Raw genomic sequence first — 14,744 nt, forward strand, 5'->3', positions numbered from 1 at the left:
TTATTAAGTACCTTGGGTACTAACAGTCAAATCTTGTGAAAAAGTGAAGTCAGATTTTTGCGACTATGTGGATTTTACTACTGTGTTAATTTTTATTTCATAGAAAGGGAGAAACAAGAGCTTTTTCCAGAACAGTAAAAGATAAAACACTTCTATTACTTGACCATTGATATTTTAAAAAAAAAAGTAGAGGCTGATGAATACTGCTATATAAATTAGTCAAACACTTTTATTACAGAGTATATATTTATATCAAAAGCACAGAAAGTTTTATTCTGAAAATCAGGAAGATAGTGATGTTACAGAGATATTGTTCAGTAATTCCAGTCCATTTTTATGGGTACTAAGTGTCTTGTTTCCTGTTTAAAAAAAGTGCAAATGAGGCCAAGATCAGAGGCCTAATCACCATAGGGGCTGATGCCTTAGCATTATTTGGTTTCTCAAGTTGAAACAAGTTTTCTAAATGTTCTGCACATCTCAATGGGACTGAACCAGACTATACCCAATATAAACCAAAGTCCATGATCCTGTAAGTCATATTAATCCTCAAATAATGACAATATGGTAAGTACTTTCATCTTATTCCAAATAAAAATGATTCACCAAATACCTCAGCAGATTTGAAGTGGTTTATATAGGAGTAATGTTTAGAAACATTCTGTGTTAACAGTTAAAAATGAAAAATTAGTAAAAGGCAGCATGACCAATAAGGGCGCCAAACTCTTGAAACAAGCCGGTAGCTTGGTACACGGAGCTCAAACAAGACACCTCTTTTTAAAAAGTCCTTGGGTTGCATCAGAATGAAACGACTGAAAATCAGATTCCTCATGTTTGATCTAATAAGCCATTAATAGTCTTTAAACGTTTTCCCTGAGAGATTCCCAGACTATGTTATGCAAAAAAACAGTATGCTTGAAGTTGGTTGGGAAAGTTAAAACAAACAAAAAAATCGTATCACTTTTAAGTCACCACTAATCCTCAATATTAAAAGATCAACAGAATAAAATCAACGACTACGGAATACTGTTTTAGCAAGTTTTTGTTCACCCTGGTTTCTGGGCCATACCCAACCGTGCCCAGGGCTTACTCCTGGCTCTGTGTTCAGAGATCACTCCTGGCACTACTCAGGGGACCATGTGGGGTGCTGGAGTCTGAACCCGGGGTTGGCCATGTGAATGGCAAGCACCTTGCCCACTGAACAATGCGTCCAGACCCAGTTCTGAGGATACTGAGAAGGTAAATTAGTGTCTACATAATTTGATATCATAGTCATGAAGTTAACTGATGGTGTCGAAAAATACAAATTATTTTCAGGGGACTTTCAATTTGTCCACCCACCTTAATTTAGTAAAATAGATAATCAACTATTGATTTATTGCTTTTAATAGGATGAAATACCAGATTTGACAGCTAAATTAGCAATAGGATACAAGTACATTTTTCTCTTTAGTCATTTTTGTAGAGTAGGACATGTACACATCCATGTAAAAAGAGACTGTAGCAGATGCCTCCTAGAATCGACCAGTTCTTGTAAACAATCACATTTGTGCAGATTTTCATACTTTGATTCCAAAATTGAGAACAGTAAGATTAAAGGCAAATTTAGTAGCCAAAAAAAAAAAAATGTCCAGTTTCATGTCCCACAACAAATGGTACCACTCCTTTCTTCAGAAAAAAAAAAAAAACAAACAAAACCAAAAAACAAAAAAACAAAAACAACCTAGCAGCACATAAAAAAAATTTACAAAATGTTTTCAGTACTCTTTTTCCCCCTCTCTCATCAAAAACCAAACAAAAATAAAGTGCAGCACCCATAAAAGTGTCAAGAAAATAGCCAAGTTCTTCCTTTCTTGTAACAAAATAGCACTTGGCCTCAGCAGTCTTAACCAATTTATACAGTGTCCATCATTTTGGGTTCATCATCTTCTTTATGTACCACTGAATTTAAACTGCAGTTGACGATAGAATACTGAAGATAATCTGAATTCTGGGGGTGAAAAGAACGGGGAAAAAACAATGTACAATTAATTCTATGCCAGTAAGATATATACATTCAACTTGACATTCACTGTTTCTCTGCAGTTTAGCCGGGTAGAGGGAAAAAAGCTGTTTTTTAAAATCAGACTTGGGCTGAACCCCAAAACGGTAAGGAGGTAAAAAAGACTTATAAGCACCCATTTCAGAGAGACATCTTAGAGACAGAAAGATAACGTGCAAAATACCAAAAAGGTATTAATGTATCATTCAACAAAACTGTTCATTTTAATCGTTATACAAAATGACATCTTCCATGTTACCATGTACATAGCAATTACTCAAACTATGGCTTTAAGGGCCAGAGAGAGTACAGCGGCAGGGGATAGGGTGCTTGCCTTGTTCGTGGCTGACTGAGGGTTAATCCCCGGTCCCCCGAGCCCCACCAGGAGTGATTCCTGAGCACAGAGCAGGGAGTAAACCCCAAGCACCCTGGGTGTGGCCCCCAAACAAACAAAAAAGGCTTTACACCATCAATATATTTTCAGGATTTCCATTTAATTACGACAGTAAATACTAAAAATACAAAATATTTGATAAGGAAAAAATTCCATTTACTAAATGAAAGTCATTGCTATATTTAAGGTTAACTTTGCTTTCCCCAAATTAGGAGGCTAAAAACTAACAAGAAGGAGGAATATGTTAATTATTTGAGAGGTTCTTAAAATCCAAATTTCCAAACACCAGACTCTGGCTGAAAACTTTCGGGTGCCCTCTGGAGCAAGGTGGGCCAAGTCCCCACCCTGCGGAAGCCCTGGGAACCACACCCCCCACCCCACAACTGCCACCATGCCACTGGCCCAACTTGACTCTCCCCAACTAATCTCTGCAGAGACACCAAACCCATGAAAATTGCAGGTACACTGGTTTTCAGGGGTGTAGCCTCCAGGGCGGCATGCCCAGAAAACCGACCCAGGGAACTGCAAGACCCCCACCTCCCCTCGGCCAAGGTGCCTCCTGCGAGCACCCAGACCAGAGGCTAACCCCGTCAAGTTTTAGGACTGCATCAGAAGTGGGACTTAATCCAGCTCAGGCACTAATTCAGCCAAGCCCCTAACAGGTACGGGGGAAGGGGCTTCGGACTCGTATCTCAATCTCCATTACCTAATTCTGAGGAGGACAGCCTTGCTGTCACGAGCACATCACGCCTATAGTTCACTAGCCTATTCCAATCTCAGCAAAATAAACGTGAGCACAAGAAACTCAACAAGCCCAATACAAAAGAAAACATCCCCTGGAGCTGCACTAGACGGCTCACGTACGTCACAGAGGAGCACCAGAGAGGAAGCTCGTCTTCTAGAAGGGGAAAGAGGTGAGCACCATCAACCGAGCTCATCCATAACCCTTTCTCGAAGCAAGAGGGACACTGATAGTGAACGGGTGGGTCCCACCTCCACACGACCACAGCAACAGGAAGAAGCAGCGCAAATCGCCACCATGGGGAGTGGATGAAGGAAAGAGGCCAGAACCCTCCACAGGGAACGCTGACGAATACAATCTCTCCGATAAAGAATTCGAGATGAATTCTTTAGATGAAATGAACCGAAATGGGCGAAACGATGAGGATGTTTAATGAACTCAAAGAAACGGTGGAGCTGGGCATCCGGTAAATCAAAGGAAGACATGAAACAAACAGTGGAACAGACAGCGGAGAAAATACAGAAGGAAACGAGAGCAGAAATAAGAAAGCTACAAACAGAAGTGTCACTAAGTAGATGAAATGAAAAACTCAGTGGGCGCCCTCAACAGTAGAATGACTGGTTTTCAGACGGAGAATTCAGTCTTCTTGGAGTGGGGGTGGACAACCTCCTCCCACCCCAGAACTTTCTGAAGCCCTGCCACACCCCACACCTACCCTCACTTACACTCATCAGCCCAATTCTACAGATACTACAGCTCCAGGAGCACTGACACCTCCAAATTTCACAACCCTGGCAGCCCAGTAGAATCACACCAAATGAGAAGCAAAAGTAACACAGCAGCCACGTAAGCTCAATAAACAGAAACAGTGACATAGACGGCTCAACTAACAACAGCCTAGTAAATCCCCAGACAAGGGCTTAACGATTCCATAGTGAGAGGTAACAATTTTCACAAGCTTTCTTTTACTGAACTACTTTTTAATAATTCCATTCGTCATTTAGTTGTAACAAGAAATATAAAATAAATAAATCAGTGCCTGCTAAGGGAGGAGATGTGGAGGAGGGCGTGGAAAAATGGGAACAAAACGGAGGGAAGGGAATGTTACTCTGGTGGCGGGACTGTAATTCGAACTCTAAAGCCTTAAATGTATTATGAACAACTCTGTAAACCACAGTGTTTAAAGTTTTTTTAAAAATAAAAAAAAGGTTATTTTTGATTTGGGGTCACACCCAGAGATGCTCAGGGCTTTCTCCTAGCTCTGCACTCAAAAATTACTTGTGGGGGACCATATGGACCAGGTCAGCTACATGCAGCGCAAACACTCCACCTTCTGTACTACTGTTCTAGCCTCATTAAAAACAATTTCTTGACTGCAAAAAATTACAAATTACCAAGAAAAAAAGTTTGTGGGGAAGAGAATGAAGCGCTTTTTGTCCATTTAAAAAAATTAGAACAGGGGGCTAGAGCAATAGCACAGCGGGTATGGCGTTTGCCTTGCACATGGCCGACCCGGGTTCAATTCCCAACATCCCACTTGGTCCCCTGAGCACTACCAGGGGTAATTCCTGAGTGCAGAGCCAGGAGTAACCCCTGTGTATCGCCAGGTGTGACCTAAAAAGAAAATAAAAATAAAAAAAAAACTTAAAACAAAAAATAATTCACCTTTTATTTTTTGTAAGAATAATATTGATGAAAATGAAAACATTATTAATAAAATATTATTAAAGCACCATGACTGAGATGTATAGAAACAATGTTAGTTTTCTGTTATGTATAAGAACTTTCTGAAAGCAGGATTTCAATAATACACACACACACACACACACACACAGATTTTTATTTGTTTTGGGGCCATAACCAGTTAAGTAGGGCTTACTCTACTCAGGGATCATTCCTAGAGGCTCTGGGGATCATTTGGGGAGCTAGGTATCAAACCTTTATCAGCCAGATACAAGGCAACTATGTTACCTACTGAACAATCTGAACAATCTCTCTGGCTCCTCTAATGATACTTTAAATGTATCTTTCCCCTCATGTTTAGAACCAATAGCATTCAAAAATCCCCTTTATCCTTTGCATTCATTATGCAAAATCCTTGTTTTAGGACACTTACAGATTGGACCTGACAGGATTTAGTCCCTCAATTCCTTTGGACAGAGTTCTTTACTGTGATGGGGCAGGGATGTTGTGGCTTAAGGAGTAGAACCTTGCCTGTGTGAGGCTCTGGGTTCAATCTCCAGTATAAACATGCCCAAGCACCACCATGTAGAGCTGAGAGTGGCCCCCACAATAACAAATTTTATGAAATACTTTTTCTAGCGGGGGGGTGGGGGGGATAACGACACAGTGCTGGGGATCAAATCCAGGGCTCTACTTCTGAAGTACAACGTCAGTCCCTCCTTGCCTTGACCCCAACCTCTAGACCCCTCCCACACACCAAACAACTGTGGATTATTTCTTGAAAAATTGAACATAATCACTGAATTTAAACAGCAACAGGAGACAATCTATAGGACAAGCTGAAGAGAAATAATGATTCCATGTCTAATAAATAGTATTATCATTTTAAAATCTTAGACTTTGATCCTTGAGAGTATTTTTGGCGAGGAGAATATGACAAACTGTTTCCCTTCAATTGTATTTCATCCTGCCTCTTTTTTTTTTTTTAAAGAACCAAAAGCAGAGGCTCAAGGACTGATCTGAGGTCTGTGCTCCATATTCTGTATTCAAGGGTCGACCAGCAGTGCTTAGGTCCCGGGGCCTTCAGTATGAAAAGCAGTGCTTTGTCCACTGAGCCATAGCTTGGACTGTAAACTGTCCCCTTTGTCCACAATACATGCAACCAGAATAGCGAAATTATAGAGACATAAAGTCAGGATACTGAAAAGATCAGTTCCTATCAATTTTGAGGTTAAAAAAAATACAATAAGTGTTTTCATCACATTCTTTTCTAAACAGGATTCCCCTTTCCTACAGATAATGTGTAGGAAACTTTTTTTTTTCTTTTTGGGTCACACCTGGCGATGCACAGGGGTAACTCCTGGCTCATGCACTCAGGAATTACTCCTGGCAATGCTTGGGGGACCATATGGGAAGCTGGGAATCGAACCCAGGTCGACCGCCTGCAAGGCAAATGCCCTACCCACTGTGCTATCACTCCAGCCCTGTAGAAAACATTTTAAATGGCAATTAAAGTAGGTCTAAAAATTGTGGGGTCAGGAAATGAGGAATGAGTAGGCTCTAATAAAATACTTCTAAAATCTGAAATGTGTAGCAACTTTGTAGAGATAACAAGAAAATTCCGTACTAGTGACAGAAAACAGCTTAGCATGAACTACACTAACGTGTAATAAAAATGTACCTGGAGTACAAGAGCAACACTTAACAATATTAAATCATCCAACAGATCAGATTGGTTGCCACCTGGATGCATGCTTTGAACCCAGTTGATCTTAACAAATTCCTAACAATATAGTTCTACTCAAAATGTAGTCTAACTCATGTGCCATCTTCAGACATTATAACTAATAATCAGTAGATAATAATGTCCTTAAGGATGTTAGGGTACAAATCATCTCTTCTGTATTTAAGTGGAATTGAATGTCTCTCTAAATACCTAAAAAGATGGATGAGAATCAGTGCCAAGACATGGTACAAAATGAAACTCAAAGTTCCCTTGTGAGTTAGGGGGAATGCCCTGCCACAGAGGCAGGGTGGGATGGGTGAAGGTGGGGGTGGGAGGGACCAGTGGTGGTGGAGAATGGGCACTGGTGGAGGGATGGGTATTCGATCATTGTATAACTGAAACCCAAGCACAAAAATTTGTAAATCTACAACTGTACCTCATGGTGTTTGTTTCACTAATATAGGTAAAGGTAAAGGTACAGGCCCTCCCGTTGATCGTCGATTTGCTCGAGCGGGCCCAGTAACGTCTCCATTGGAGACTTTGTTGTTACTGTGTCTGGCATATTGAATACTCTCGGTAGCTTGCCGGGCTCTCCGAGAGGGGCGGAGGAATCGAACTCGGGTCGGCCATGTTGGCCGCTTGTAAGGCGAACGCCCTACCCGTTCACTAATATAAATCTAAATAAAAAAAGTTCCCTTGTGAGGCAAGAATATTTAAAACAGCCACACATATATTACATATAATAGTCAAAATAATAAAAATTGTTACTATGTTAATAAAATATTTACTTTTAGAACTTACCTGTGGTAAAGATTCTAATAAACCTATAGATCCAACACCAGAATGGGGAACATGATTTTGAACTATCATAGGTTGAAAATTTGGTGATTGAGAATAAAGTCTGACTCTTGACTTGAAGGCTTCAAGTTCATTTTTGAATGCTTCAAAATAACCTTCTTCCTCTGCCTAAAAACAAAAAATAAAGACGTTTTTCAAGATTTCTATACCACACAGTAAATTCTTGCAAGCATATACAATCAGGCAAAGAGTTGAAATGCAAATCTTACTAGTTCCCTGTCAGACTTTCTTGCTCCTTTTCCCTCTGCTTAATCAAAAAAAAAAAAAATAAGAAAACTCTTCTCTTCACAGAGAGAGAGAGAGAGAGAGAGAGAGAGAAAGAGAGAGAGAGAGAGAGAGCACACATATAAAAAGCAAAGTATTCCCTGGATTTCTGGCATGATGCAAAATAACCCTCATTTAATCACTAATTCATTCTGCCATCAGCCTCCTATCAAGAAATACTCCTAAAATCTTTCAAATCTCAGCCTCAGAATGTCCCGACCCCACGCCAGACTGTCTTCAATGGGGCAACTCAGAGCGGGTGGGTTTAGTTTCCCTACCCGCCCCAAGCAGAACCCTCGCAGATAAGTACCAGGAGGTTCACTCCACGGCTTGGAGGCCAGCCGCACATGCTGAGTGCTGAGGGAGAAGGCAGCTCAGATAGAGAAGGGAGCACCAACTAAAGGGTGTTGGGAGGATCTTCCCAGGATGGGAGAAGCAAGCTGAAAGTAGACTATAGACCAAACATGATTGCCACTCAATGCCTCTTTTGCAAACCACAGCACCCAAAGGAGAGAGAGATCAAAAGGGAATGCCCTGCACAGAGGTGGGGTGGGGTTGGGGGGGATAGAGTGGTAGGGCTACTGGATTCAGTGGTGGTAGAGGATGGGCACTGGTGGAGGGATGGGTACTTGATCATTGTATAACTGAAACCCAAGCACAAAAATCTGTAAGTCTACAACTGTACCTCATGGTGTTTCACTAATAAAAAAAAAAATTAGAAAAACCTCTAATGAACTGCTGTAGCTCAAGGCCACTCTCTATACACTTTGACAAGCCTCACCCAAGAGGGGATGTACCTCACCTTAAGAGTGGACCAGCAGAGGTGGGAATGCCAACTGGTTCAACCCTTTGGAAAACAGTATGGACGATTCTCAAAAAATTAGAAATTGAGCTCCCATTTGACCCAGCAATACCACTCCTGGGAATATACTCCGGAGAGGCAAAAAAGTATAGTCGAAGTGACATCTGCACTTGTTTGTTCATTGGAGCACTGTTTACAAGAGCTAGAATCTGGAAAAAACCTGAGTGCCCAAGAACAGATAACTGGTTAAAGAAACTTTGGTACATCTACACAATGGAGTACTATGTAGCAGTTAGAAAAAATGAAGTCATGAAATTTACATACAAGTGGTACTACATGGAAAATATCATGCTAAGCGAAATGAGTCAGAAAGAGAGGGACAGACATAGAAAGATTGCATTCATCTGGGGAACATAAAGTAAGAAAATAAGAGACTAACACCCAAGAACAGCTGTGATAAATACCAGGTTGTTCACTCCAAGGCTTAGAGGCCAGCCGCACACTCTAGGGGTAAAGGCAGCTCAGATAGAGAAGGGAGCACCAAATAAAGGGTGCTGGGAAGATCCGCCCAGGATGGGAAATGCATGCTGAAAGTAGACTACAGACTGAACACGACTGCCACTCAATGCCTCTTTTGCAGACCACAGCACCCAAAAGGAGAGCTAAAACAAAAGGGAGTGCCCTGCCACAGAGGCAGGGTGGGAAGGGGGGTGGGGAGGTGGGAGGGATACTGGGATTGGTGGGGGTGGAGAATGGGCACTGGTGGTGGGATGGGTACTCGATCATTGTATAACTGAAACCCAAGCACGACAACTTGTAAGTCTACAACTGTACCTCATGGTGTTTCACTAATAAAACAAACAAACAAACAAAAGAGTGGACCAGCAAAAACATCCAGTATGTGGGAACCTATGACTGAGATCTCCAAGCCTGCTCGGATCGGGACTGGGCCTCCTCCCCCCAGTTCCCCAGTTTTCCAGTAGCCTGACAGTCACACCCACGAACTGCCCCCAGCGCCATGTAACCTCATCAACAGCCAACACCCAGCCTCAGAGACTATAAACTAAAGCTCCCGGAAGAGAATGAAGCAGTTTCCTGCAGCATGCGGCCACATTTGTGGCTGCGCGACCTGTTACACTCTATCTCACTTATCAAAAGTAACACACATTTGTTTGGCTTTAACACACTTGCTGGTATTTTCTTATCTACAGGCTTAAATGGCTCCAGTATGAAATACAACAACCTTCACACACTACCCTATGGTGGTGGGAAGGTGCTCGGTGGTGGGATTGGTGTTTGGATATTATCTGTAATGAACTACTCTGAACTACTCTGAGTAAAGTAATTCACCTTTACTCTGAACTATTTTTATGAAAATAAAATACATATGAAATTTTTTCGAAAAAATCTCCTTAGGTTAATGAAGTGGTACGAGTACCTATTTTACTTTCCAACCCCATACTCCCTTGTAAAAGTCATGAAAATCACAGAAAACAACATAAACATGTTGACACCGCCAATCAGTGACTCATACCTACATGTGGTTTGATTAACACAAGTCATAGCACCAGTGTCAGAGTGCTGACCATCATTTTGGAAAACATTAAGGATTTTAGTTAAGTATTGTATCATCTTTATGTTTAATGGAAAGAAGAAAGTTATGTTAAGGGGAGCTCCTTCCAATGATGTAAAATACAGGCAAAATTCTTGATAAGATCTACTGGGATTAGCTTCCGTTTATTAATGTTTAAGAATGGCACAATTAGAGGCCAAAGAAACAGTGCAGTGGATTGGGCGCTTGATTGCATGCATCTGACCAGCGTTCAATCTCTTGCACCCCATATGATCCTCCAAGCCCCACCAGGAGTGATCTCTGAGTGCAGAGCCAGAAGTAAGACCTGAGCAAAGATGGGTGTGGACCAAAACCAAAAAGAATGGCAGAGTACTCATCATCCAGTATTAACAGAACAGTCTCCCTGCACTCCCTCCCTCCCTCCCTCCCTTTTCCTTTACTCTCATCACTGTATCACTGTCCTATGCTCGAGCGGGCGCCAGTAACGTCTCTATTCGTCCCAGCCAGTCCTGAGATTTTATTTTTCATTAAATACTATAGGAGTGCTGCTATTTGTTCAGCCATTGATTAAGCTGTTTGAGTTGGGCATGAACTCCACATGATTTTTTTACTGTATCATCGTGAGATAGAGTTACAAAGCTTTCATGTTTGAGATTCAGCATACAATACCCATCCCTCCACCAGTGCACATTTTCCAACATCAATGTCCCAAGTATCACGCCCCCCCCCCCCCACACACACACAAACACATTGTAGTCCTCACCCTGCCTCTAGGCAGACAATTTCCCCAATACACTCTCTCTCTCTCTCTCTCTCTCTCTCTCATCTTAATCATTAATTTTACTCAAATTTTCCCACCACCATTCAAGTCTACCTGCCAGGGCAGACTCTAGATAATATATTTTCCATGACTCATTTCAAATATCATGAGAGCTCACGTGGCGATGATTATACATGTAAATTTCTAGATTGTAAATGGTTGGATTCCAGAGACAGCTCTGTATGGCACTAATCATTTTGGGATTCAATTGGGAGTCTCTGGGCCAGGGCTATTGGTTTGCTAAGATGGCGTCCGAAGGCAAATTGTGGGCATGACAGCCAGTCTTCTGGGTGGGCGGTGACCCAGGGAGGGCCAGCCCAGGTCCACCGCCACCATGTGGCCTGGAGACTTAGTCCTGGAACCTGCATACCTGGGCCTTGCTTGTGAAAGCTCTTGGTCACTGGGATTCCAACTGAAGTAGGTGGGGACTGCACCTGCTCCACCTGGGGTGCCCCGGTGATATTCAGCCCTGAGATTTTGGCAGCCTCTCCTTACTGGTCCTTCCCAACGCTGCCATACTGGAGGCTCTTTCAGGGTCAGGGGAATGAGGCCCATTATCGTTGCTGTTTTTGGCATATCGAATACGCCACAGGGAGCTTGCCAGGCTCTGCCGTGACTTTACTCTCACAGGCCCACTTAACTAAAACGTGCTTTTTCTTAAGTTTAGTTTTACATTGAAGAGCCAGGTTAAAATCTATGGGTTAGTTATTGGCATTAATATCAATACAATATAATTTGTTATGCTACTAATTTTTCTTTTTATAAATGTAGGAATTATTTATATTACTTGGTTCTTCTTGTATTTGACATTTATAAAGCACTTTATGATTGGGCCAGACAGACAGCAGAAAGAGCAGGTGGGGCCCAGCTGGGGAGATGATGGAGAAAGCAGGTGAGGGGTGCAGAGATAGCACAGAGAGCAGGTGAGGTGCACGTGCCTTCTCTAATGGTCCCTGGAGCACCATCAGGAGCAAGTCCTGAGCACAGCTGGGTGTGGCCGCAAACAACAACAACAAAAACATAAAACAAAAAAAAAACCTTAATGACATATGTTTTAACTAATACTGGTTATTTTATTGTGACTTTTTCCCCGTCCATACTGACACTATTTTACAAAATGGATATATAAAAATTCATTTTGTTAATGGGTATTTGGGTTGTTCCTAGTTTTTTTGCAACTATGAACTACTCCAGTATGAGCATTATGGTTTCTAGAACATTAGGGCTCTGAACTCCTTCACACACCTAAAAATTATTGAGGAACCTAAAAAAAAAGTGACTGTTTATGTACAGTGCATCTGTCAATATTTAAAATCTTTTTTAAATAAGTGGTTTTTAAAATTCCTGTTTTAATTTCTAACAGTAATTCTAACAGATACGTCATACATAAACATAACTTATGAATCATTTTTAATAATGTAATTCATGGTGATTCAATAAAAAGGTTTAAAATAAAAGATAAGAATAATAAACCCATGGTGATGCTTGTGACATTTATTTAAAAAAATCTTTTTCAACAAAAACTTTATTGAGATGTCCTGCTTACTAGAAGGTGGATTTACACATCAGCTTTTCCTTAATTGATCTTTGCTGTACTCTCAAGAAAATGACAGTGAAAACAGCACATAATATAATGGTTATTATGAAAATAATTTCTACTCAGAATTCCTGAAAGGGTCTGCAAGATTCTCCAGTGTCCTGAACTTTATGCTGAGAAATTTATTCTTTTTTTTTTTTCCCCTTTATTTTATTTTATTTTTTTTAAAGTTGTAGATTTACAGAGAAATTTATTCTTTAGGGGGCATACCTAGAAGAATTTCTGGGAATGAGTACTTGTTCAACTTTACTCGGAAATTTTCCACAGTAATCCATCAATACTCCCACGGTGAATAAGATTTCTGATTTTTCACAACTTTAAATTTGGGAGGGGGTGGGGGGGAAGTAGCAAGGGCCTCCCAAGCAGTCTTAAGGGGCTAGCAAGCGGGTTATTCCCAGTGATAGTCGGGGTAGCAATGTAGGCCTAATGGGTCAATACGAGGCACTACTGACATGGTGCTGCTGGGGTCCACCAGTGTAGTGTGTCCCTGGTAGTGCAAGACAGTCTAACGCGGGGATGAGGGGATAGACAGTGTCAGGGATCAAACTCAGGGACTAGTGCACGCTAGGCATGTGGTTCCCGCACTTTAAGCTACCTTCCCAGTCCAAAAAACATCTAACACATCACATGCTCCTGTACATATAAATACCTATTACTTTTTTCACTTTATAGCACTTTGGCAGATAAACAAATAAATGTCTTTTAATCGCCACATTCTACATACATGTCACAAAAGGTTTTTTTTAACTAGTCCTCTGTAGAGTATCATGTTGTCTCCTATCTTTTCCTTACAAAAATTTGATTTCTCATTACACTGAGTTAACATATGAGGATAGAGTATGTAATCTTTTCAACACTGTCTCCTTAGCATCTTACAGAGTTGTCCTTTGTGCTGGTTCCCAATGTCTTCTTTTTGATGAAACAGAACAGTAAATATACACATTCTTCTAAATGGGCCTTAATTTTACATACATTCTATGGCACAGTGTAATATAATAGATCTGTTAGGTTTAAATTAGCATGAAACCAGAAGTAAAAACTTCGCACTATAAAATCTAAAGAATTTAACCTGTGCTATCCTGGTTGAAGGCTTTGCTTTTATGTATCAACCAAAGAGGTCTCTGCTGAGGGCTAATTTTCCCACTAAATGATACCAAACGATTACTTACTTTGGCTTTCTGGAAAAATAAACGAAAACACCCTCTTGGATCCACATTACAGTTTTTGGCCATTTCCATAATAAACTGCATTACAACAGCTTGATGTGCTATTTGTTCCATCAGAGCTCCTTTCTGAAAATAGATCAAAACTGTCAGAAATACCTCTGCAATCTCTTTATGACTGTCTCAAGAGTGTGTGTGTGTGTGTGTGTGTGTGTGTGTGTGTGTGTGTGTGCGCGCGCGTACGCTGGGAGGATTGAATTCAGGGTCTCAGGTATGCAATGCATATACTCTACAAAAGACTTCTATGATTAACACTGAATTACTATTTGGGTTTTAATCTAATAGGCAAAAAGAAGAAAAAGCTTGCAATATATGGGGTAAGGAAATGGGAGCAGGCAAAGCAGATTATGAAAATGTTTTCATAACTCACTGAAATAAGTTAAAAAAAATAATTCCCACAGTAAACTTAAGTAGGTATGATGAAAAAAAAAACAAACGATAATTCCATTTAATGCCTCGATTTAATTTAAGAAAGGGAAAAAGCAAACAAAAATCACACCAAATTTCCCCCAAATTCTAGGCTCACACAGTACCTGTTCAGCTTCTAGATGAAAACACCATAAAATAAGATATTTAGCAGTTTCTTCACATACAAGATAAGGATGGTCAGATAAAAATCTTTGACTATCATCCCATCGACTCAACATACCTGTAAAAAGAGAAACCATGAACGTCAAATGCTTTCCTTTTGTAAGTGAAAGACTGAATTTTAAATGATTCTCTTTAAAGACAGTTTTAACACAGTAATGTGTTAAGATAAAAAGTAAACGAAAAGGGTTTCTTTTTTAAAAGCAATGCCCATTTGTACAAGACATAGCTTCCATAAATCACTGACTGTCTTGTTTTTAATGATGGGTGAGGTTAAAGCAGAGTGACTCGCTTAAAGATCGAAACAAACACTGGCTGGGGAAGCAGCTCAGTGGTTGAACACTTGTCTTGCACATGTGAGGCTCTGGGTTTGGGTTTGAAATCCTGCTCTCCTCTGCAACGCCCCATCCCCACCCCCAGCACGCACCCAAGTTCC

At 40.8% G+C, this 14,744-nt stretch overlaps 1 protein-coding gene across 1 annotated transcript in view; it reads right to left on the reverse strand.

The window, feature by feature from the left end:
• Positions 1-236: 236 nt before the first annotated feature.
• Positions 237-14,744, reverse strand: part of CDC37L1 (cell division cycle 37 like 1, HSP90 cochaperone) — a 30,634-nt gene continuing 16,126 nt past the window's right edge. The window contains exons 4-7 of the mRNA XM_056106889.1: positions 14,254-14,369; positions 13,667-13,789; positions 7,385-7,549; positions 237-1,987 (exon numbers count right to left, since the gene is read on the reverse strand). Of these exons, the coding sequence (XP_055962864.1) occupies positions 1,892-1,987; positions 7,385-7,549; positions 13,667-13,789; positions 14,254-14,369 (500 nt within the window). The 3' untranslated portion in view covers positions 237-1,891. The remainder of the gene's footprint in view (positions 1,988-7,384; positions 7,550-13,666; positions 13,790-14,253; positions 14,370-14,744) is intronic.

This window comes from Sorex fumeus, unplaced genomic scaffold, assembly GCF_029834395.1.
Source record: "Sorex fumeus unplaced genomic scaffold, SorFum_2.1 ptg000149l, whole genome shotgun sequence".
Lineage (NCBI taxonomy): Eukaryota > Metazoa > Chordata > Mammalia > Eulipotyphla > Soricidae > Sorex > Sorex fumeus.